At 45.5% G+C, this 24,966-nt stretch overlaps 1 protein-coding gene across 1 annotated transcript in view; it reads right to left on the reverse strand.

Moving 5' to 3' along the window:
- Positions 1-24,966, reverse strand: part of WDR26 (WD repeat domain 26) — a 44,482-nt gene that overhangs the window by 5,366 nt on the left and 14,150 nt on the right. Inside the window, exons 4-14 of the mRNA XM_063444051.1 lie at positions 23,673-23,747; positions 16,412-16,548; positions 6,049-6,146; positions 5,561-5,717; positions 5,164-5,302; positions 3,401-3,541; positions 2,869-2,988; positions 2,211-2,356; positions 1,401-1,479; positions 1,147-1,276; positions 665-850 (exon numbers count right to left, since the gene is read on the reverse strand). Of these exons, the coding sequence (XP_063300121.1) occupies positions 665-850; positions 1,147-1,276; positions 1,401-1,479; positions 2,211-2,356; positions 2,869-2,988; positions 3,401-3,541; positions 5,164-5,302; positions 5,561-5,717; positions 6,049-6,146; positions 16,412-16,548; positions 23,673-23,747 (1,408 nt within the window). The remainder of the gene's footprint in view (positions 1-664; positions 851-1,146; positions 1,277-1,400; positions 1,480-2,210; positions 2,357-2,868; positions 2,989-3,400; positions 3,542-5,163; positions 5,303-5,560; positions 5,718-6,048; positions 6,147-16,411; positions 16,549-23,672; positions 23,748-24,966) is intronic.

Here is a 24,966-nt window from a genome sequence, read left to right on the forward strand (position 1 = left end):
TCAGACAACCCATCCTGTTTTCAAGCAGACAACAGGTTGTGTTACTTCCTGGTTGGTTAGCTCAAGAGGCAGCAATTGCCCAGAGCAGCTGCCTTGCAAAGTCTTCAAATTGAGCTGCATTGGACAACCACAGCAAGTATTGGTAGTGGAGATCTGCAGCTTTTGCAAGTGGTTTTTAGATAGAAAAAAAAAAAGCTGCTTTTTTACTATGGCAGGGGATGGTGCCTTTAATATCACATAGATAGTGTCACACCTTGCTTGTAAAAAGAAACACTGAGCAATAACACAACAAGTGCATCAGATTCATTTTTGGCCATATAACAACGCAGTTATTTTCTCACAAAAAAATAATAATTAATAGATATACAATAGCTTTCTGCTACATAACTCCAACCACAGTCACTTCTCCCCTTTTCACATATTGTACTCCTGACTGGAAGGTGAGCAGTGTAGCTCGGTCAATGAGAGATCAATTGATAGCCATGCAAATGGGAAAGGAGAGCAGTTGGCTGTGAGGTGGATTGATGTCAGCTGCTCAGTGCACACTGTTCTCTCATTAGCCAAGCAGAGTACCTCGTCCGGAAGTTGCTTTGTGAAAAGGGGACAGTGTGACCCTGCAGAAATTTGTAAAAGGTTTTCTAAACAGCACAGGTTAGGACATTACCTTCAAACTCCTGGTTGTCTACATAAGGTGCTGGTCCCCATATTCTAACAGTACCGTCGTCAGACGCGCTGGCCATCAGAGAGGGAATCTGAGGGTTCCAACTCACACAGTTTACAGTGCGTGTGTGCCCGGTCAGCTCTGCAATGGGCAACTCACTGCGTTTGTGCCAAACATACACTTTATGGTCTGTGTTGGGACGGAGAAGGGGACAACAACATTTTTAAACAGGCAGTAATTAAACTTAAAAAAAAAACAACAACCAGAAATACCACAAGTCACCGTAAACTACAATAGTGGATATACAAAGCAAACATCACATTCCTTTACATTTTGCTTAAAAAGACACTCATGAGCTGAAACAATACACAACACGTATGTTTGATGTTCCCAGTTCCTCCACTGTCCTGCTAGCAGTTTGGTGAAATCTGAGGTATCAGAACTTTTTGACACCCATTGTAATGAGCAATTAAATCTTCCATTACCTTCACTTCCACTAGCGATGAAGTCTTCATTATGACCTCCAAAACACGAATGTATTGTGTAAAAGCCTTGAGTTACGCCTTGATATTTTCTCACTAAAACTCTATCTTGCAAGTCCCATAAATGAACACCCTTGAAAAGAGAAACCAACATAGTAATAATGAAATAGATTTAAAAACAAATATACAGCATAACTAAAATAGAATCCAATTTATAAAAAGACATACAGGATTTAATGCATCTAATGAGACTTTACCTGAGTTGCTACGTTTAACAAAGCTAGTCTTCCATTCCTTGATATTGTGAATGACATTATAGGATGGTCTTCTTGCACTCTAAAGTATAGATGAAAAAAAAGATATATAAAATCTTAAATTCAGCACATTTCTTTGAGACAAAAAAATACATTTGTCAAACTTTTCTAAGTAACCTAATACTTCAAATGCAAAAAATAATACCCCTCTTTACGTCTCCTTTGATTGTAGCACATAGGTCAAACAGAGCCAGCTTCAGTCCTTAAAGTGTTACTCCAAACACCATGACCACTTTAGCGATTTGAAGTAGTCATGGTGGTGGGGAACCTGAATGTGCAATGTTTCAGTTTGAAACACTGCCAGAGTTCTTTTAATGGAGAGATGAGGGATAGCTGCACCCCCCTCCCCTCGACACCTATCAATTAGGTAGCCCAAACATCAGTTGGTAGCCAAATTTTAACTCTGCATACTTTACGCTAGTCTACAGCGCAAAGTGCTCGCTGACCAGCATATTAATCTTTTTCTTGCAGGTATAGCATTGCTTGCCTCTCCCTTTCTCCATCTATTGCTCCCATTTCATTTTGTCCTCTCGCCAACCCCCCTGTATTTAGCAACTCAGATTGCCAACATGTGCTCAGAGTCGGTGAAACAGTCCAATCACAGGTTCTTTTTTTTTGCCAAAAGCCATAGGAATATTACTCATAGCCTCTAGGGACCATAATTACTACACTAACGTACAGCTGCTATGGAGCATAAAGTATCCCTTACAGCCTGGGATAGATAATCACATTGCTTCCCAAGGTTTAACTCACATATTTCTATCTGTAAGGTCCTCGAAATTATAGCCTCGAATTCGCTGGTGAGTGTCTGAAGCTAAGACAGTCTTTCCATCGCTTAAGCACCACAGGCACTGCACTCTTACACCTTCCCAGGAGTCTAGTAGATTTCCATCTAAATCCTACATTGAAGAGAAAGAAAAACAGAAATGTGCACGAAACATTCACATTAAAAAGAACACTCCAAATAGAACTACTATAGCTTGTGAAGTAGTTATGGTGCCAGTATTAACCTGGTCCTCTCCCCATCCCACAACCTCAATGTAAGTAGTCAAACCATTTGACTTATCTAGGGTCTGCTGGGCCCAGCTTCCCGCCTCTCCTCCTCCTATTTGAAGGCTTAGAAGCACCTAGGTGCTTACACTAAACTCTCCGTACAGGGCTAGCTGAGAATGACAGCTAATGAGCTATGCCCTGCACCAACAGGCTTTGCTCAGTCATAGAGCTCCTGGGTTGCAGAGAGGCAGGTTGCGGTAAAAAGTAAAATAGTTTGACTACATACACGAGGGGGGGAGGGCGGTAAAGAGGGCACTCCTGGCAGCCTAATTACTACAACAGTTTTGGTACTTGGTGTGTCCCTTTAAACAAGCTGTAGGATGCAACAATTAACATGTCCACATAATTAAAGACTTACACACTGGTAAAACTGCCCTCGCTGTCCTCCTGTAACAAAGCGTTTGCCGTCTGGGTTCCAAGCCACGCTGGTTAAACTGTCTTCATGAGACTGACTCATTTTTGTCCTCAACTCGCCTGTCTGGAAAGAGAGGGAAAAATAAAATAAAAAAGTAGATACATACAGCATTAACAGACCTTTAATGAACCCACCATATTTATAACAAGCGAACACATTGGTTTGTATTGTTGAGCACAGCATAGTAAAAACCATTGGTAAAGAAGTTATGGTAGATTCTTGAAATCAGTACATTTATAAAGTATTTGCTGAAGTGGATTAGGGGTTTGTGGTATTTAGTCAATAAGTCACAAGAATAGTGGCATAGCTCATTACATAATACTATTGTTGCAATCCTACAAAGGTTGGGTGGCTACCCCAAGACCATGTCAGGAATGAAATTAGCTAGGAGCCCACTGTACAGCAGACAAGTCTGCTACAAGTCTTTCTACATACAGTTGTTTCAGTGAGACTAAGTCACCATTAAAATGCTTACTTGTACATTCCACAGCCAGAGCTCTGAGCAATCATCTGGGCCACATGCAACGAGGTAATTGTCATCTGGGCTCCAGGCAAGGTACGAAACCCCATATGCATGCCCCTCTAACGTCTTAAGTAACTTAAGCTGGTATGTGTCCTGGGAAAGGGGAGGGAGGAGGTTAGAGACCATTACTTTGTTTTACACAAAATTGCTTGACAGAAAATATTTAACTAATCAACATACTTATAACGTGTATTATTTATCATATTGATGCACACTTTAAAATCATGATCCATTATTCTTGCTGGTGCAACTGGAAGCTATGGCTGCCATCTGCTGGAGCACCTGGCAAATGCAGTTAAAATACAGTGTGGAAGGAAAGAAAGAAAACAAAAAAGAGCAGATTTCAATATAAATATATTCACACTTGTCTAATGTAGTGCAGTAGGGAACACTGAGGGACACTTCAAACATAGCTCATTATACTGTAGTGGATATGGTGCGGTCTCCTGGTTTTGGAGCCACTCCCTCAGCCACACAAATAACTGGGCCAGGGTTTAAGTGGTAAGAGTCTATTCCTGGTGTGGGAGGAGTTTGCCTGGAGCAGTAGGCAAACTCACTAAAACGTGATCTGGTTACTTCTTTTAATCTCATCGTTTATACAAGGTTTCAAACATAGGAATAATTTACTTTGTTAGCTTGCCTTTAATGCTAAAATACTTTATTGCACACAGGTAAAAAACTAAAATATGAAATTATAAAATCTGAAGATATAGCATAGCAGTCTGGGTTCTTAAAAAGTAAATATTTACACATGGGCAACATACAAAAAGCAATTCTGAGGCACAGTTTCAAAAGTGGAGCAAATTCCATAGAAAGGTTTCTAAAAACCTGGTCCAAGAAATATCGTAAATATATTCCAAATATTAACAAAATCACTATTTTAAAATTCAGCCATAAAGCAGAAATATTATCTGTATTCCTAAGAAGAGCATGTCAACTAACCAGTCCTGACTAATGAGTCCAAGTAAAACTATAGAGGAATATACTGACAAGTTGTAGGACCAGTTCTAACACAATAGAAATATAAAAAAGGCAGATTGGGATGTGCGGTGTATCTTTGAATCTAGAATGGTAGCTCCAGGTGGCAATTAACATTCCTTTCTGCTTGTGTGTGTTTGTTTAAAGAGGTTACTTGACAACTCAAAACAAGGTGATCCCAGATTGACCAGAATTATAGCAAAAGAGGCAGCAAGACTCAGGGACATCATGCAGTGCAGACATGGAGCATCTTATGAGGATGGACCACTGCACAACATGAGCTTGTAAGAATAGTTACAGTCATCCTCGGTGGGGACTGTGTTAGAAGATTAAAATAAAAAAGCAAGCAAGATTGGCCAGTTAGGCAATCCTACTTACACAGGAGATAAACACACACTTCCCATGACATTCATACAGCAGGTCCCACACTGGCCTAGTGTTCTACCAATCCGTATAAAAAGTAAATAAAATAATTCAGTGTTCTTTGATATGGTCATACATAAATAAAAAGATTTAATACAGACAGAGGAAAAATCACCAGGGACAATCTACAGTATGAGCCACCCTTAAAATGATCTGCATTCAGTAAAATATTTTAAACAAGTATATGCCCCTCAGAGTTTACAATTGTGGTGTGAAGGAAACAAATGAAACTGAAGCCTTTCTATTCTGCTAAGCAACAAGTTTTAACAAAATAGGTTTAAAAAGCAATAAAGCAATGTGACATTAATACTTACTGGATCAACCTGCCATATTATAACAGTTGTGTCTTTTGATCCGGTTGCTAGTTTAGTGCCATCATTTGAAAACTTACAGAACCAAACCTCATTACAATGCTCTGTAAGGACCTGCTGTGTGAAACATGGAAACTGCTTCCTTCAATAGGAGAAACAAAAAAAATAAAAAAAAGGAAGTGAGGGGGGGGGGGGGGGAGAGAGAGAGATAAAAGTCATTAGTAAAATAATGAAGAATTAAAAAAAAAAAAAAATACATCAGTATTTGGCCCATACACAGCAAAGGGCAATTGTATCTGTTTAAATGTTCATTTTATGAAGCCTGCACCCATCATTCTATAAGGAGATAGCCTAGCACATTTACCAAACTTGTACCGGAATACTATGGGTATTCACGTACCTGCTGCAGACGTGATCTATAAGCAGAGACACAGAATCCAAGTTATTGTCAAGTTTTGTATTGTGGTACAGGCACCGGTCTCGCTGTAACTCCACAGCTTGCCGGAGCAGTGTCTGCAAACGTCGTGGGGGCAGCATGACCGATGGTGGCAAGTAGGCTTCAAAAGGAAGTCAGATTTTAGGTTAATATTAGAAGATAATTAAAAGAGCTATCAAAGCGAGACCTTATTTATCATGATTGTGTAATAGAGGCAGACAATACAGTCACTCATAAGACTTCTTTATGATTTGCTAATAAATGCAAATATGCATAAAAAATAAATAAAAAAACTCTACTAAAGAAAAGGACAAAAATTTAGTTTTTAGTCCTGCAATTATAAGTGTTGGAGATTTACCTTTTAACCACACGTACACAGATGTAAATACATTTTTATTTTAAAATATTACCAAAAGCAATCATAAAAGTGTAAGGAGAAGAGAAACACTCACTTTGTAGCTTATCCAAAAGTTTGGAGCGTGAAGCGGTTCCTTTCCCTTCCCATTCTGCTTTTGCACGAAGATCCTCAGCATGGCTACACATTAAATACCTAAATAAAAATAATAAAAAAAAAAAACATTAAATTACACAAGACAGCAAAACAAAAATCTAAATTTTTGGCATCTACTAGATGTAACAATCTACATTGTCCAGAGTACCAATGAGGAAGATTACCAATGTGAAGGTACATGCATATACACAATTAAAAATAATTTTCCCCTCCCGAACAAGTGTAATTTACTCGTGAAATGCACAATGCACATCCACATAGCTCTAGTTGTGTTGGCAAAGTTCCAGACAACTGAGATATTATATTTTGCATTTAACACTTTTTTTTAAACTCAATACCATTATTAAAAAAAAAAACAACACGGAGGCGGAGCCTAACCGACGACCAAGATGGACGTGTAGTCCCCGAGCTCCCTCACCCCAGAGCTTAACATCGGCCTACATCAGCAAACCCCAAATGCCATCCACCCCAGGAAAAGAGCCAGAAATACTGCCATCACTGACCTCGACCGCAATCAACCATGAGAGGCAGCAAAAAACGGAGGGAACACACTCCGTCGGTGGCCACACTATTTCGCGCCTCGGAGCAGGGGCGGCCATCTTCGGCCCAGAATACTCAATTATCTGGCTCCGATACTGACGACAGCGAGACACTAGAGGACACCACAGCACCCATCACGATGGGCAACCTGAGGAAACTACTCAGGGAAACGTCCGCGGACATCAAAGCCTACACCGCGGCTCAGCTCGAGAAACAGATGTCGGGCCTTAAACACGACAGACGCGCTTACAACGCGCACAACGCAGGCTGAACAGGACATCATGGGCCTGTCCCAAACAACCCAAACTCAACAGCAAGAACTCCTCATCATGCAGGACAGGATAGTACAACTAGAAGACAGCCTAGAAGATCTTAACATTCGATCGCGTAGGAAAAATATCAGGATCCGTGGCCTACCTGAATCGGTCCCACCAGAGGCCGTCTTCACCACCGTCCAAAAGATCTTTCACAACATACTGCCAGAAGTCTCTGCCCAAGACCTCGCAATAGAGAGAGCACACAGGGCACTGCGGCCCCCTCTGCCTAATCCCGCTATGTCACGAGATGTGATAGCGAAATTACTCCTATTTACCACCAAAGAAAAGCTGATGGCTGCGGCCCGTACAAATCCACCGAAAGATCAGGAATACCAGCTGCAATTCTTTCAAGACCTGGCACCAGCGACCTTGCGTAAAAGAAGGGAGCTGAAACCCCCAACTACAACACTGATACAGCACGGCTGGAAATACACCTGGGGCCATCCGTTCAAGCTAATGGCCCGGAAGGACAACCAAGCCTACACCCTCCATTACCCTGCAGACAAGGCAGACTTCGCCAAGCACATCGGAGTCCCACTACTCCAAGCTCCTGCACCCACCGACAGAGGATCCCAACGTCCATCCCAGAGGAACAGACCACAGCAAACGCCAACAAAACCCACATAAAAGAACACACATGAACAATGCGCTAAGGCGCAGACCACACTGGCTGAACTTACCCATATATCGGACGGCTGATCAGGTTTCATCTACACCCCCCCTTTTTTGTTTTATTTTCTTGTTGTTTTTGGTGCCACCATACCCCCCCCCCCCTACTAACCCCAGAGGTACCCCGAGAGTAAAGCCAGAGGGACACATCTCACCCACTGGGAGGGACAGGGGTCGGGCCGGGTCGCCTCCCTCCTGCGGGACACGCTCATACCCACCCGCATAATCCTAACCATCTCCGGGACCCGCGCGCGGCCAGCTGTGGGGGGACCCGGGTTCCCCTCTGGGCCCAGTGGCACGCGGAGGGTCGCTTACACACTCAAGGGCCCATATGCCATCCTGGTATGACCCCCTCCCCTGGTAACCACCTACCTAAGCACTGGCCGGGACGTGGATATCCCCTAAGGGAATACACATAAGGCGGATATTCTAAACAGAATAGGCTCCCAAACGACCAATGCAGCAGACACACAGCCTAAAGGCCGTTAGTGAGAGCCCCACCAAAGGTGACCCACGGGAGAGTGGCACTTTAACCCTTTTGAACACCCACATCAGATTCACCCGTTCATAGGCTATATTAACGACACACGCTGCAAACGCTCTAGAGCAGAAGGGTTGAATTATACGAGCGTTGGTCACAGGGCATTGGGGCAGAGCTATATGTCTCAATCAGGGGGCACCCCATTATACACCCGCCCAGACTCCCTTCTAGGGACCTTCACCAAGGTTAAATTAAATATGTAATACAAAGCAAACGATATTGAAAAACGCACAGGCGCATATCCTCCCATGGCATTAACCACGGGACGTGGGGAGCACGCCTGACACATACCGATAGAAGACAGGGATATCAGATGGGGACAACCTAGCCCCACCCCAGGAGGACTCCCCACCCCCGACGTCCACGCCCCGACTAGTGTTACCCAGAACCTAGCCCGCAGACAAGGAGGACCACCAAGGGGCTCTGTCCTCACCCCCCCACAACAACTTTACCTATAGACCGCACTCTCAGGTATTGAACCCCGAGAGTACCTCGGGAAACTAACACCTCCACCTAGACAGTCCCCGCAGACGGATATCACCTAACCGACACCTCACACGCACCATCACTAATCACTGACACCGATTCAGGGACAGGGAGACAGACACAACTATAGCACCCCGCTCCGGGGTTGCTCAAAGGTATACAAAACACAAGGTGATTGTTAATGTGACTGTTAATGTCAAACTTATCGTCTAAAACACTGGAAATATTGTAACTCAATGAACAATGTATAGGGTAATGTATTTATTACTTTTTGACTATTGCTTAAAGAATGTTTAACATGGTAATATGTTTCCCTTAGACACTTGGTAGCTCCAAGTATTCGACAACTACCAGGCTCCACATAACCCCCCCCCCCCACGCCTCGGCTAACGGGGGAGATCTCCACACACTCCCCCACTTGACCGGGACAGATAGGGGTACCTCGCCCCCACCTCACAAACCCTGAAACCCCCTCATACGCTAGAGACAGCAGGGCACTCATAAGCCTCAAGTATAACCACACGGGGATAAATAGGGAACTTATATCCACAGAGGACAAGGCAATCAAGCCCCCCCTTCAGGACCCCAACCTTACAACATAGCATCCCTAGCACACCTCGACCCCCCAGAAAACCCGCCCTAGTTCCACCGACAGACTAAATACCCAATAAGCCATGTCAGGGAACAGAGAAGAAACCAGATAGTACAGGACCTCCAGAGGAGGAGGCAACCTAGAGATAAGACAGCTGTCCAACTACTAGCTCGAATTCAACCAGCGATAGGTGACAGCGCTCAAAACACATCAAACCCAACACACGAGATATGAGCATACTGTAGACACATAGGCACATAGGCTCGGGGGGAGACCTGGGACATACCGGCCTTCCCGATCCCACCACTACACACCCCTCTCTCCGCATCTCACGACCGAACTCTCTTTGCCCCCCGCAATACAGTGGGACAAAGCTCCGCTTCCGATCTACCTGGCTATTAACTAGTAAGACCAGGCTATACTGACATTCTACACAAACACACCTAAACTAGACACTACACCACACACCAATACCAACCCACCTTCCCCTCACCCCCTCAGTCCCCACCGACCACCCCCCACCCCACCCACCTGGTCCCCCTTTGCGCCACATGGGGGAACCGCAACCCGAAGAGGGACGCAAGGGAGGGAGATCCATGGCCTCCTCTATGACATGCACATCCATTAACTGCAAAGGCCTCAACAGCCCTCTCAAGCGCCACCAAACCATGCGCTGGGCAAATAGAACACACGCGCAAATTATATTCTTACAAGAAACACACTTTCAACACAACAGAACTTTCCCCCTGCAAAACAGGAATTTTAACAGACACTTCCTGGCTAGCTCACCGGCAGGCAAACAAAATGGGGTAGCGATACTACTACACAAAGCATGCCCGCTCACAGTGACAAAAACTCTTGCAGACCCACAAGGAAGATATGTCACGGTAGCGGGGACAATAGGCACTCAAAAATACGCTTTTACATCAATTTATGCACCAAATGCCCCTTCCGCCTCCTTTTGGCAAGCACTGCAAGCGCATCTCGCATTGTTTGCCTCGCACCATCTAATAATAGGGGGAGACTACAATGCCACCCCATCCCCGGCGATAGACAGGCAAAGGACGGGACGCCACTCGACATCCGGTAGCCACACGTCACAATCTGACAAACTCCTCCAATCCTTTCTTACAAGAACGCACCTAATAGACACATGGAGGGCACAGCACCCAACCTCCCGGGACTACACATTCTACTCCCACCCTCACCAATCCCACTCACGTATAGATTTATTCCTAACCTCCCCCTCAGTACTACCAATGATCAAATCCGCAACCATAGGATCAATTACGTGGTCGGACCACGCAGACATCTCACTCACCCTTAACCCACCGACCATAACTCGTCCATGGCACTGGCGCCTGAACCCTACCCTCTTACATAATCCAGCGATCAGAGAGTCTACTGCCCAGGCCATCACAGACTACTTCTCCCTGAATCAACACTCAGTCACCTCACAAGGTATACTATGGGCAGCGCACAAGGCAGTAATTAGAGGTACCCTAATAAGCCAGGCCACCCATCACAAAAAACAACGCCTAGCAACCCTCGAAACGAATCTAAAAGAGCTCCGCCTACTGGAATCCACTTTCAAAAAACAACCCACACCAGACTTAAGCGCTAAAATACAACAACACCAGGCAGCCATAAAAGACTTCATGTCCACAGATACAATCAAGGCCCTTCAATGGACCCGACAACTCTTCTATGAAAAGTCTAATAAGGCGGACACCTTGTTAGCACGTAAACTTAACCGCAGAGCCACACACTCAAAAATCACTAAAATCCATTCGAGAGATGGAAAACCGCAGGACTCACCAGACCAAATTGCGCAGGTCTTCCAAGACTATTTCTCGGAGCTCTACGATCATAGCCCCCACCACGGACACGACCCCACGCAACTAACTAACAAAATCAACAAATACCTCGACTCCGTCACCCTTCCCTCGCTAACACCCGAAGGGGCTAGCCGCCTATCAGAAGAAATCACAATAGAGGAAATAGCAAAAGCACTCAAAACACTGAAACCAAACAAATGCCCGGGCCCAGACAGTTTTTCCGGCCTATACTACAAAACATTTGCGCCGATCCTACTCCCACAACTAGGCACACTCTACAACTCACTGCTAAAAGGAGATCCCCTACCCCCGGAAATGCTACGGGCAAACATATGCCTCCTACCGAAACCCGGCAAGACTCACCTCGACCCCGGCCACTACAGACCAATATCCCTCCTAAACGTAGATGTAAAGCTGTTCACGAAAGTGATGGCAGAAAGACTCAACCCCCTCCTTCCCCGACTCATCCACCCAGACCAAGTAGGGTTCATCCCAAACAGACAAGCCAGCGATAACACTAGGCGCACCTACGACCTTATATGGCATGCCAACCACAGACGAACCCCAACCCTGATAGTCTCCCTTGACGCCGAAAAGGCATTCGACAGACTGCTATGGCCCTTCCTATTCGCAACATTACAAAAATTTGGTTTCCCTTCAACCTTCTTAGACGCCATGAGAACCCTCTACTCCTCACCCACAGCTACCCTACTCCTCCATTCGACAATACCCCCATCATTCCCAATTAAGAACGGCACACGACAGGGATGCCCACTCTCACCCATCTTATTCGCCCTTTCCCTAGAACCACTACTTCAAGTCCTACGAAACCACGACGGCATACATGGAGTTCGCATTCGGGACGACACATATAAGATCGCGGCGTATGCAGACGACGTCCTATTAACAATTGTAGATCCACTGAACTCCCTACCACCGTTAACTACGGAGTTACAGAAATACGCACATATTTCAGGCTACAAACTTAACCTAGGAAAAACTGAGGCACTCCCGATCCAAGTGGATCAACTAACTCTCCAAACTCTCCAAACAAGACATCCGTTCACGTACCAGACTGAAGCTATCAAATATCTGGGTATAACTCTCCCAGCGGACCTGACACAAACATACAGACTAAACTACACACCTCTACTTGCAACAGCTACACAAGACCTAGAAAAATGGAAAGACATGTCAATTTCATGGATAGGCCTCGATAAAAATGAACCTCCTCCTGAGGTTCCTATACCTTTTCCAAACCCTACCAATCCCGATAATAGCCTCCGACTTTAAAAAACTACAGAGCAAAATAGATAAGTTTATATGGGCCGGGAAGAGAGCACGTATCGCCCGACGAACACTATACATACCAAATAGACGGGGCGGTCTGGGACTTCCCAACTTCACCCAATACTTCCACGCAGCACAAATAACGCAAACAATACACCTCCACGCTGACCCCGGCACAAAAAGATGGGTAGACCTAGAGCACGATAGCTTTGGATCAGACTTACCCTCCCTCTTCATCTGGCTCCCAAAGGACGCCAGGGCACCGACTCCTACCACCTCCCCGGCACTCCTCACCACGATCAAAATATGGGACAAACTCACGAACAAATACAACCTCATTTCCCATCCCTCCCAGCTAATGCCCATCCTACGGAACACCAAATTCACACCAGGAATGTCCCCGAAAGATTTCACCCACTACGAAGACAACGATCTGACCCGTATCTACCACTTCTATAAAAATCAAAGCATTATACCCATCGCGGAACTCCCCCAACAGACCCCACTCACGACCCGCGACTTCTTTCGGTACCTACAGATCCGTAGCTATGTAGATAGCCCAACCCTACAGAAAGCATGCACAACCCCCCTCACACAGATAGAAAGAGCATGCAGCAAACACCCACTCTGCAGGGGCCAAATATCAATAATATACGCCCTACTGAGCACAAACTCAAGGGACGGATCTATGCCCTACGTAGCCGCCTGGGAGAGAGACCTAGGCCCCATAGATGACCAAGGCGACTGGGCAGACATCTGGGAAGCCACGGCAACAGTATCGATATGCGTCAACCACAAAGAGCAAGCCTATAAGACCCTCCTCAGATGGTACATCACTCCACTACGCCTGAAACAAATGAAACAATCAGATAACGATCTCTGCTGGAAGGGATGCGGGCACAGGGGAACATATACACATATGTGGTGGGAGTGCCCCCGGGTAACCACACTTTGGCGACACATAGCACAACTAGCGACACGGGCACTACACACCACAATCCCGCTTGACCCCTGGTTGTGGCTCCTATCCAGACCCCTCAAAAACACTCCAAGGGCACAAAACAAACTCCTAGCCAAATTAGCGCTAGCCACTAGGCGAGCAATCGCAGAGAAGTGGGGAAGCCCGGACACCCCGTCAATCACCACTATAAAACAGAAAATTAATGAAGCCATGCAAATGGATAAACTGACAGCCATGATACATGACACCACCAAACATTTTGACAAAATATGGGAGCCATGGATCTTCGAATTCCCAACCCTACCTAACGCCCCATAAGAGGGTATGACCGGGTGGGTGGGAGCCCCTAGGGAATAACCGCATAGAGGCAACACCCAGCCCTATCATCAAACCAACTGGGCCACTAGATACTCACCTCCTCCACACTTCTAAAAAGAGTCATATCCGACTCCCGAGGCAACAACTCTGAACTACAACACCCACGCCACCACACACCAACAGACCCAACAACTCACTAAGAGGCTTGAACCCGAGCAAAGACACCCCAGTCCACGACACCAAGCAGACCCAAGAGCACACACCCCATAGGGGTGGCAATCAGAGCATCTAGTAAACAGGACGCAACCTCACAACACCCTGGGTACGGACAAGGCCATAGGAACAAAACGAACTGACCATGCACCAGGGATCTGACAGAGATAAACCCCTAACCACGACAGGAAGTATCCGACCTATACAAAGTAACTACGACCATTACATCCCACCTTATAAAAAGCAGCCCACACTAGAATACACGAAGAACCCACAGACAGGGCGATAGCCCACTCAAATCCCTCACCACCCAACCCCAGACAACACAACCATGGGGTATACCCAAAACCAGAAGGAGGACATTACACCCACCCAGGCCCACGAACAGGACATAACGGCCAACTATACGACCAGACCACCCCCCTTCCCTCCCCCCCCACCCCCCCCCGACCACACTCCGGATGGAGACTCACAAACACACAACACCCGCCATATGAAACAACGAACACACCACATACACAAAGACACGGAAACACAACCCTCCAGTAACTGGAGGGAAGACACTGTAAATAGTTATGCGTTGTAATATAGTTAACCCCCCCAGGAATAACACCCTGGAAACCCCTCCCCACCAGAAACAGTAAAACAAGAGCAGCTACAAACAACTGCAACCACCAGAACCAACGAAATGCACAGAATACCACCACAGCATGGCCCAGGCACCACAGGAGACAAAGACAATGTACACAAGAAAGATGAACTCTGTGAACCCAAACTTCTACCCAAACTCCCCTCTCTGTACCCCGCCCCGATTTATAGACCGAAAAGCTCTCTGAAAACGAGACCAGCCACGTAGCACTGCTAGGTACACATACTGTAAAACGATCTGTCCCGCCTACTATTTGAAATGTACAATATGTATGTTATGCTATACCATGCCAAAGAATGATACTTCTTCTGTACAAATAAGGATGATATAAATGCCTGGTCTCAAGACCCTGTTATCATCCCCCCCCCCCCCCCCCGACCCTTCTTCCTTTCTGTACCCCTACCTCCCTTCCTAAAAAATTGAAAAACAATAAAAACCTTGAATTTAAAAAACAAAAAAAACAAAAAAAAAAAAATACTAATACAAGTGCAGCAAACAACTTATTACAGCCTACAGGTAATTGGCGCATGGTAAATATACAAAATATAGCATGCTGAACTATGGGTATATAGGCAATTTATGTTTTTTCTAATGAGCATCATAATTACACTCAAAACTGTGTTTTGGCATTTCCATTAAACACACCCAAATATGGTCTTTTCCTACCAGCGGACATGATTGACCCAGTTCAGCAGCAGAACTCACACCTGACTTTCTATGACAACTGTCAATGGAGCCTTGTCTCATATTCAGACCATTCTCTTTATTTCTGCTTCTAGTTAGAAGTCGATTTCCCTACACCCCAAATATATCCTATAGTTGGCTGTATTCCGAACTCTAAAGTACCCCTGTTCTTAGTTGCACACACATCCACTAAATGTAATAATGCAGTTTACTCACCTTTTTCTAGTGCTGTTTAACTCGGAGTCTCCAGTGACATCATTGAGGCATGGTGAAAACTAATGCTCTTCTATGAGGACCGGATGTGCATGCATGCATGCGGCTCACGCACACAGTGCTTCATAGGAAAGCATTGAATTCTATGAGCTTCCACGTCAATGTTAACATTGCAGTTTTATAAAAAAAAAAAATCAATAAAAGAAAATGCAGTGGTCCTGTCATTGTCACCTTGCAATGTAAGACACTTTCATTAAGACAAATAATAGATTTGGTCCATCCTTCTTGCATAGCTGCATGGTTCTTCCGGACTTCATTTTAGAACTGCTATTCTCCTCAGCATTTGACATCCAGCAGCCCTTAGAAAACCTACTCATTGACCTAACCACCATTATTTAATTACTTGTATTGTGCCTGCTAATCAAAGAATTTATAAAGATCTAGCCACACATGTCAGGGCTCAAAAAACATCCAGGCACCAGGTCGCCATTGCGACTAGGAGTTTTGTCCTGACACCTGGGTGTTTGTCAGCCTGTTCAGCTGTTGCAGAATCAGCCAACATGCATCTCTGTGGTGGCCGGCTGAGGCAGAGTGGAGGGGGCTGCAACCTTTTTGCTCTGCTCCCTCTTGCGCGCCCTGCAGGGATGCCAGGATATGACATCACTGTTAGAAACGGTACATGAAGTCCAGAAAACCCATTGCAGTTCTATTTAATATTCTATTTATTAGTCTGTTTATTTGCTGCTGTATCAGCTTCTTCCATGTATGATTAACTTAATTCATTTTACATTCTTTATCTTAAAATGGAAAGGATTAAAATCAAATTATAAAAATGAAATATAAGGATTGAAATAACACTGCTGTGAATACAATGCATGTGGGAGTGGTCGAGGCTGCCTGGACCATACATTGTGTTTCTGCTGCAATCAAACAAGTCTGTACAGGGGTAGCTATAATTTCTGCAGACAAAATGACATCATACAAAATGCTTACCCACTGAGGACATGAATCCTCTCTGTATTGTATTTCAGGGGAGTCAGTTCACAGCGCAATACTTGAAGTGCTTCCAGAACCTTGCCATCCTCCAAATATTCCAGATACTTCTGTTGGAGCAGCAGGAACTTCATTCTCTGTCAAAGAACAGAAGAAACAAAATGAGCGCAGATATACAAACACGAGCACATGCAAGATACAGAAGATATATTGGTGGCCTAATGGAAGTCCCAGGCAACAAAAAATAAATAAAAGTTCACGTGTAACAGGGATAGATTTGATTGGTCTTTTGGGTTTCAACTACCAACACAGTCAATGGGGTCTGTTCACTAAACACCAAACAGCGATTTAATGCTGTTCAGCAAGAGAAAAAAAAAAAAAAGTGTTGGAATATGTTCTAGAGATATGGAATATAAAAGGGGAAACAGCATGCTGGGACATAGCCGGTTAACACTTCTTGTACTATGGTAGATAAGATGGTGGAAGGAGGAGAAAAAAATCCTCCAAACAAACCATGTAGACTGTGCAGTCAAACACTGGACACCTGTCATGTCACCAACAGACTGTGAGAAAGTAGAGGACCATAAAAGGTCTGCAAGAAGGTAGTTTGAGTCCTGTTCTAGAGACATTCACTTACAGTAGCCCGGTGTATTCAGAATAAGTCTACATTAGTTACACTAATATCCATCAATGCTCAAACAACCCAAAAAGGACTTATTCACTAAACTGGGAATTATCGTGATAGGACATACCAAAAGTGGTTAAAACCTCATGTTTTACTTCACTACAATTACAGAAAAACTAGCACCAATAAAGCAGTGACACCAACATTTGCATGACGTAGGGCAGGGCTTCCCAGCCCAGTCTTCAAGTACCCCCTACCAGTCCAGGATTCAGAGATTGCCCTGTTGTGTCTAACGTGTTTTTTTTCTCTCCTAAAAACACCTTAGACACAACTGGGTAATCCCTAAATCCTGGACTGGTAGGGGGTACTTGAGGACTGGGTTGGGAACCACTGATGTAGGGGATTCGGGGAGGGCACCACTTGTCAACAATATTCTAGGGAAAGCCACACACTAGCATTGATTTAAACCCCGACTGTACTGATTTTTCTTCTATATGTCACTAGTCGCCACACCTCTCCTCAGGATCAGGTTGCACAAAGAAAGCTGTACATCAAGGACTGATCCATCTCGACATCTGTGTCTCAGGTCAGTGTAAAAACAACACCTGCTCCTACAACTCTCAGTGTGACAAGTGGATATCATGCTTGCTTATTCTGTGCAGAGTGCATAGTAGTGTTCACAGATACTGATATTATAGTAGAGTCAAACCAGCAATGTCCTAAAATGATTTTGGGACTTTCTATGAAGCGGTGAAAGACATTCTCTATCATTGCAGCATATAGAGAGTCTTCGGTCATGCAGTCTACAGGAGCTGCAATCTGTCGATCTTATCTAGCCAACAGGGAGTCAAAAAAGTACGTGCCATGTCCACGTTCTGACTTGCCATAGCGTCCTAAATTCAACCACAAATTTATTGACCCAATGAAAATCATTTTATTGCTGGGACACTGCCGCAGAAAAGAACACTTTAAGAAAATGTAAGTCACGCAGGGGAAAGGTGGCCATTGCGATGACAGCACATGTTTAAGTCCAGTGGTATGAGACAGAAGTTTTAACTGCTCTATCTTAAGGGGAAACAAAAATCTGAGGCTTTGCCAGCTTTAATCTCTGTTTCTGCTCCCTAGCACTGTACAAGGCCTATAGATGGAGAATGTTAGGCTCTAGCATTCAGAAACTATTATTCATAACATAAAACTATTTTTACATTGGTCTTCCTCTATCTGACGAAACACCACACATTCCTTAACAAGTCACAGTTATGAGCACTGCTTGTGCTGTACAATTAAATAATATTTATAGCAAGAACATTTACAAGGGAAGGAGACTACACCCAATAATAATAGAGCTGCAACAGAGATCCCAGTGTGCGTGCATGATTGTGACACAGTGATGAAAGAAAAAAGAGACACTGGTGCGGTGTGTTGGAGAGAGGGAACGATTTATAGCTCGCTTTATATTTCCGAACAAACAAAAAAAAACTGAACTCAAATGCAAGGACATTCTTTGCTCATGTTCCGTAAAAAACTTTCACAGTTAGAGATGTCCCGAATAGTTCCCGGTGAACATAGCTTGTTCGCATTCGCCTCGGTGGGCGAACATATGCGCTGTTCGGTCCGCCCCCTATTCGTCATCGAGTAAACTTTGACCCGTACCTCACAGTCAGCAGACACATTCCAGCCAATCAGCAGCAGACCCTCCCACCTCCTGGACAGCATCCATTTTAGATTCATTCGGAAGCTGCATTCTTAGTGAGAGGAGGGACAGTGTAGCTGCTGCTGATTTAATAGGGAAATCAATAGCTAGGCTAGTGTATTCAGTGTCCACTACAGTCCTGAAAGACTCATCTGATCTCTGCTGTAAGGACAGCACCCGAAAAAGCCCTTTTTAGGGCTAGAACATCAGTCTGCTTTTTTTCCCCTGTGTAATCTAATTGCAGTTGCCTGCCTGCCTGCCAGCGTGAGTGTCAGGCTCACAGCGTATACTGTGTCCACTTGCCCAGTGCCACCACTCATATCTGGTGTCACAATAGCTTACAATTTTGACTGTAATAGATTGAATAGCAGTTAGTTGTCTGCAAGCGTGTGTCAGGCCTACAGCATCTACTCTGCCAACGGCCAGTGCCACTCATATCTGTTGTCACAGTAGCTTGCCCGCATAGTACCACTAATGGAAGAAAAATGACAGGCAGAGGCAGGCCACCCCGCAGGGGCCGTCATGGTCGTGGTGCTGTGATTCCCTTTGGCCCTAGAATAATGCCCAGTGTTCAGAGGCCACGTACCCTGAACTCGAAAAGTTCTGAGGACATAGTTGACTGGCTAACACAGGACACCCAATCTTCTACAGCTTCCGCTCGGAACCTTGACGCACAATCCTCCTGCAGCTTAGCTTCGGGCACCTCGCAAGTTACCACTCGCCCGCCTGTCGCCACCACCAACACTAGCACCACAGCCGCTTCACTTGATCTGTCAGGAGTTATTTACACATCAGTTGGAAGAAATGAGTGATGCGCAACCATTATTGCCAGAGGATGTAGATAACAGGGATATGTCTCAGTCAGGCAGCATTACACACATGGACGTACGGTGTGATGATGATGATGTTGTACCCGCGCTTCCTTTGCGGAGTTGTCAGATACAAGTGAAGCGGTTGATGATGACGATGTGTCCGTGGATGTCACGTGGGTGCCCGCTAGAAGAGAAGAAGAACAGGGGGAAAGTTCAGATGGGGAGACAGAGAGGAGGAGGAGACCAGTTGGAAGCAGGGGGAGGTCGTCGCAAGGAGCTAGTGGAACAGTCAGACAGCATGCATCGGCACCCGGGGTCAGCCAGACAGCACGCCAATCAATGCATCCTGTGTCCACCACCAGAATGCAGTCATTGCAGAGCTCAGCAGTGTGGCATTTTTTTTGTGTGTCTGCCTCTGACAACAGCGATGCCATTTGCAACCTGTGCCAAAAGAAACTGAGTCGTGGGAAGTCCAACACCCACCTACGTACAACTGCTTTGCGAAGGCACATGATTGCCCATCACAAACGCCTATGGGATCAACACATGAGTACAAGCCGCACACAAACTCAAAGCCGCCATCCTTCTCCTGGTACAGCATCTTCAGCCACGTCAACCACTGCTGTCCTCCTTGCCCTATCAACCATCCGCCACTCCGTCTCTCGCCTTGAGCAGTTCCCGCTCATCTGCCCACAGTCAGGTGTCTGTCAAGGACATGTTTGAGCGTAAGAAGCCAATGTCACAAAGTCATCCCCTTGCCCGGCATCTGACAGCTGGCTTGTCTGAACTCTTAGCCCGCCAGCTTTTACCATACAAGCTGGTGGAGTCTGAGGCGTTCCAAAAATTTGTAGCTATTGGGACACCGCAGTGGAAGGTACCCGGCCGAAATTTCTTTGCACAAAAGGCAATCCCCAACCTGTACTCGATTGTGCAAAAGGAAGTAATGGTATGTCTGGCACACAGTGTTGGGGCAAGGGTCCATCTGACCACTGATACCTGGTCTGCAAAGCATGGTCAGGGCAGGTTTATCGCCTACACTGCGCATTGGGTAAACCTGCTGACGGCTGCCAAGCATGGAATGCGTGGCTCTGCAGAGGAGTTGGTGACACCGCCACGACTTGCAGGCAGGCCTGCTGCCACCTCCTCTACTCCTCCTACTCCATCCTCTTCCATAACCTCCTCGGCTGAGTCCTCTTCTGCTGCTGCGTCTTGCTCCACATCAACGGCACACCCCCAGCTCCCCAGGTACTATTCCACATCCCGAATACGGCAGTGTCACGCCGTCTTGGGGTTGACTTGCCTGAAAGCAGAGAGTCACACCGGACCAGCACTCCTGTCTGCCCTGAACGCACAGGTGGATCAGTGGCTGACTCCGCACCAACTGAAGATCGGCAAAGTGGTTTGTGACAACGGAAGAAATTTATTGGCGGCATTGAATTTGGGCAAGTTGACACATGTGCCGTGCATGGCACATGTGTGTAATCTGATCGTACAACGCTTTGTGCATAAGTACCCAGGCTTACAGGACGTCCTGAAGCAGGCCAGGAAGGTGTGTGGCCATTTCAGGCGTTCCTACACGGCCATGGCGCACTTTTCAGATATCCAGCGGCGAAACAACATGCCAGTGAGGCGCTTGATTTGCGACAGCCCGACACGTTGGAATTCAACACTCCTAATGTTCGACCGCCTGCTCCAACAAGAAAAAGCAGTTAACGACTATTTGTATGTCCGGGGTGCTAGGACTGCCTCTGCGGAGCTGGGAATTTTTTTGCCACGTTACTGGACGCTCATGCGTCCTTTTGAGGAGGTGACAAACCTAGTCAGTCGCACCGAAGGCACCATCAGCGACATCATACCATTTGTTTTCTTCCTGTAGCGTGCCCTGCGAAGAGTGCTGGATCAGGCCGTAGAGGAGCGTGAAGAGGAAGAGTTGTGGTCACCATCACCACCAGAAACAGCCTTATCAGCATCGCTTGCTGGACCTGCTACAACGCTGGAAGAGGATTGTGAGGAAGTGGAGTCAGAGAAGGAATGTAGCTTTGAGGAAGACCAACCACAACAGGCATCCCAGAGTGCTCGTTGTCACCTATCTGGTACCCGTGGTGTTGTACGTGGCTGGGGGGAAGAACATACCTTCATTGAGATCACTGAGGACGAGGAACGGGGCATGAGTAGCTCGGCATCCAACCTTGTGCAAATGGGGTCTTTCATGCTGTCGTGCCTGTTGAGGGACCCTCGTATAAAAAGGCTGAAGGAGAACGACCTGTACTGGGTGTCCACGCTACTAGACCCCCGGTATAAGCAGAAAGTGCCTGAAATGTTACCGAATTACCGCAAGTCGTAAAGGATGCAGCAGTTCCAAAATAAATTAAAAAGTATGCTTTACACAACGTATAAGGGTGATTTCACAGCACAACGGGAATCTAACAGGGGAAGAGGTGAACGTAATCCTCCTCCTCCCACGACACTTTGCAGACGTGTTGTTGATGGAGGACATGCAGAGCTTTTTAAGACCTACGCATCGCCACAGCCCTTCGGGGTCCACCCTCAGAGAACGACTCGACCGACAGGTAGCAGACTACCTCACCTTAACTGCAGATATCGACACTCTGAGGAGCGATGAACCCCTTTGACTACTGGATGTGCAGGCTTGACCTGAGCTATCCCAATTTGCGATAGAACTTCTGGCCTGCCCCGCTTCAAGTGTCCTGTCAGAAAGGACCTTCAGTGCAGCACTGAGAAGAGAAGTCGCATAGGTCAAAAAAGTCTAGATTACCTCACCTTTATTAAGATGAATGAGGGATGGATCCCTAAGGATGGGCGATACATTTGACTAAATAAGGCCTGATGAGGGGGACGTAACAGGGGTTAAACTGATAAGAATAGTACTACTTAACACACCACTCCTATCTGGTGGCACATTAGTGCCTGCGCACGCACGCGCAGTGCCCCAAATTTGAAGTAGGAGGACCGACAAAGCATCTTTTTCCATCTCCCGGTTCCTAAAATCGATGCCATATACACGTCCCCTGATGGGGGACGTAACAGGGATTAAACTGATAGGAATAGTACTACTTAACACACCTTATAATAACGCAGAGAGAGGAGTCTGAAGAAGAGGAGTCAGAGGAGGAAGGTGGCTTTGAGGAGGTGGAAGACCAAACAGCAGGCATCTCAGGGGGCTTGTTGTCATCTTTTGAGGACCCTTGGTGTTGTACGTGGCTGGGTGGAGGAAGAGACCTTCAATTACATCAGTGAGGACAAGGAACAGGACATGGCTAGCTTGGTATCCAACATTGTGCAAATGGGGAGTTTGTGGTTGTGCAAATGGACTGTTTGCGGTGCGTTAAACGGGGAGTTTGGTCTGTCACTGAAGCGGGCGTAACCCTTACACTACCTGATCGATACAACATCATACCTGATGTTTTAAAGCACGTTATTCCAAACAATTTAGGAATGTTAGGTGATTTATGCCCTTTATGGATTAAAACTAGACTCTGCATCAACTATGTAAATTTTCCATGGGAGTTTTGCCAAGGATCCCCCTCCGGCATGTCACAGTCCAGGTGTTAGTCCCCTTGAAACAACTTTTCCATCACTATTGTGGCCAGAAAGAGTCCCTGTGGGTTTTAAAATTCGCCTATTGAAGTCTATGGCGGTTCGCGAACATTTGCGGAAATTTGCGTTCACGAACGGAAGATTTTATGTTCGCGACATCTCTATTCACAGTGAACACAAATACAATGGGCTCCAAAACACATTTAATATGGTATCTTCAATCAGATGTGAACTCGTGTTAGAATTTTTTTTTCTTTATTTCCTGCTCTGCATATTTAACCTTAATCACACACAAGAGGCTGAATGAAAATTATTTTTCATGCATTCTGTGTCAGTCACAGCCAGGGGAAGTGTGACGAGGACATGGACAGAAACAAAATTGATCCAACTCCTAAGTGGTAAAGAATTGAGCAGTGAGACTGCAGGGGCATGATGATCTACACATGAGCACGGCTTCTTTAAGCTAAAAGTTGTTTTGGTGAATATAGTATGCCTTTAATTTTACCAAATATATGGAGGCATCAAAGCCCAAACGCACGCAATACCTATTCCCACACTGAGATGTGCACTTACCCGTATGACGTCTGCAGTGGGGCACGGTGCAGAGGAATTCTCACTCCCTGATACGCCAGGAGCTGGACGACATGCCTGTAATCAGGACGATTGAAAGAAAGGAGATTGGTTAAAGGCTACTCTGATGCCTAAAATAAGTTCACTATACAATTTAAAATCCCTTTATAAAAATAATTTAACATCTTACTACTCTGATCTTGCCTCCACTAACTACACATGCTGGAATGGCAGTTCATTTTTCAAGTCACAGCTCTAACTCTATAATATCCTAAACAGTATGTACAACGAAATACAACTAAGCATTTCATCCACTTTATCATCAGAGCTGAAAAGACAAAGCCCCCCAGCCACCTTAAAAAGAAATTGCAAACACAGATACCACAAAAAGACTGCATGATAGAAAGAAGTGCCGACAAGATACAATGTTGCTGTTTTAACAGCTTAAATATTTGTTACATTATCCAGAAACTTCTGTCAAGGTAGTAAAATTGTGTATCATTATAACTCTACCAATGTGCAGTCACGTGCCATACACATGGAAACACCTTAGATCCTAAATCTCCTTATTGAAGACATCATCCTAAATTTACCATGTCCTACTCTGCTAGCGAGGAGATTATTCACAGCTTGTTTTTTTTTTTTGGGGGGGGGGGAAGAGTGTGGCTTGAATACAGTAAGATTTTTACTATATTTATGGAGGCATGAGGGGCCCAGGGGGGCTAGATGGTGGAATATATGTTTGTGTTCCTGACCCTATAGTGTTCCTTTAATGATACCCATCTACACACAGAGCAGCAACACACACACACACACGTGCAATTCTGGATTTTTTTTGCAGTTGTTTTGGGACTTTTTGGTGCATTTCTCAAGCGGTGGAAAGGTAGGGAGCGGAGCTTCGTCGTTTGCATGCCTTTTACGGTGTGTTCTGCATTGTGGGTTAGTTTCCATGCCAGCTCATTTTGACTTTTTCTGACCTCCGGAATGGATTAATTGGTTGTCAATGCATTCCTATGGGATACCGCGTTTCGTTTTACAAATTTTTCGCAATAAGAAACGTCCCGGAGAATGCATTAAATTTGTAAACCGAGGTCCCACTGTATAATAAATTTACCTTGCAGCATTCTTAAAAAACACAAGAGATATCTATAGGACTGGTATATGATAAGATTTGAGCTCTGGAAGGGGTTATCCAACATTGTATACTATTGCACAAGCTTTACCTTAACGCTATTTCTCGCTAAGCCTCTCCTATATAACAGTAAGGAACTTAACTGAGGTTACTAAAAAACGAAAA

Source organism: Pelobates fuscus, chromosome 2, assembly GCF_036172605.1.
Source record: "Pelobates fuscus isolate aPelFus1 chromosome 2, aPelFus1.pri, whole genome shotgun sequence".
Lineage (NCBI taxonomy): Eukaryota > Metazoa > Chordata > Amphibia > Anura > Pelobatidae > Pelobates > Pelobates fuscus.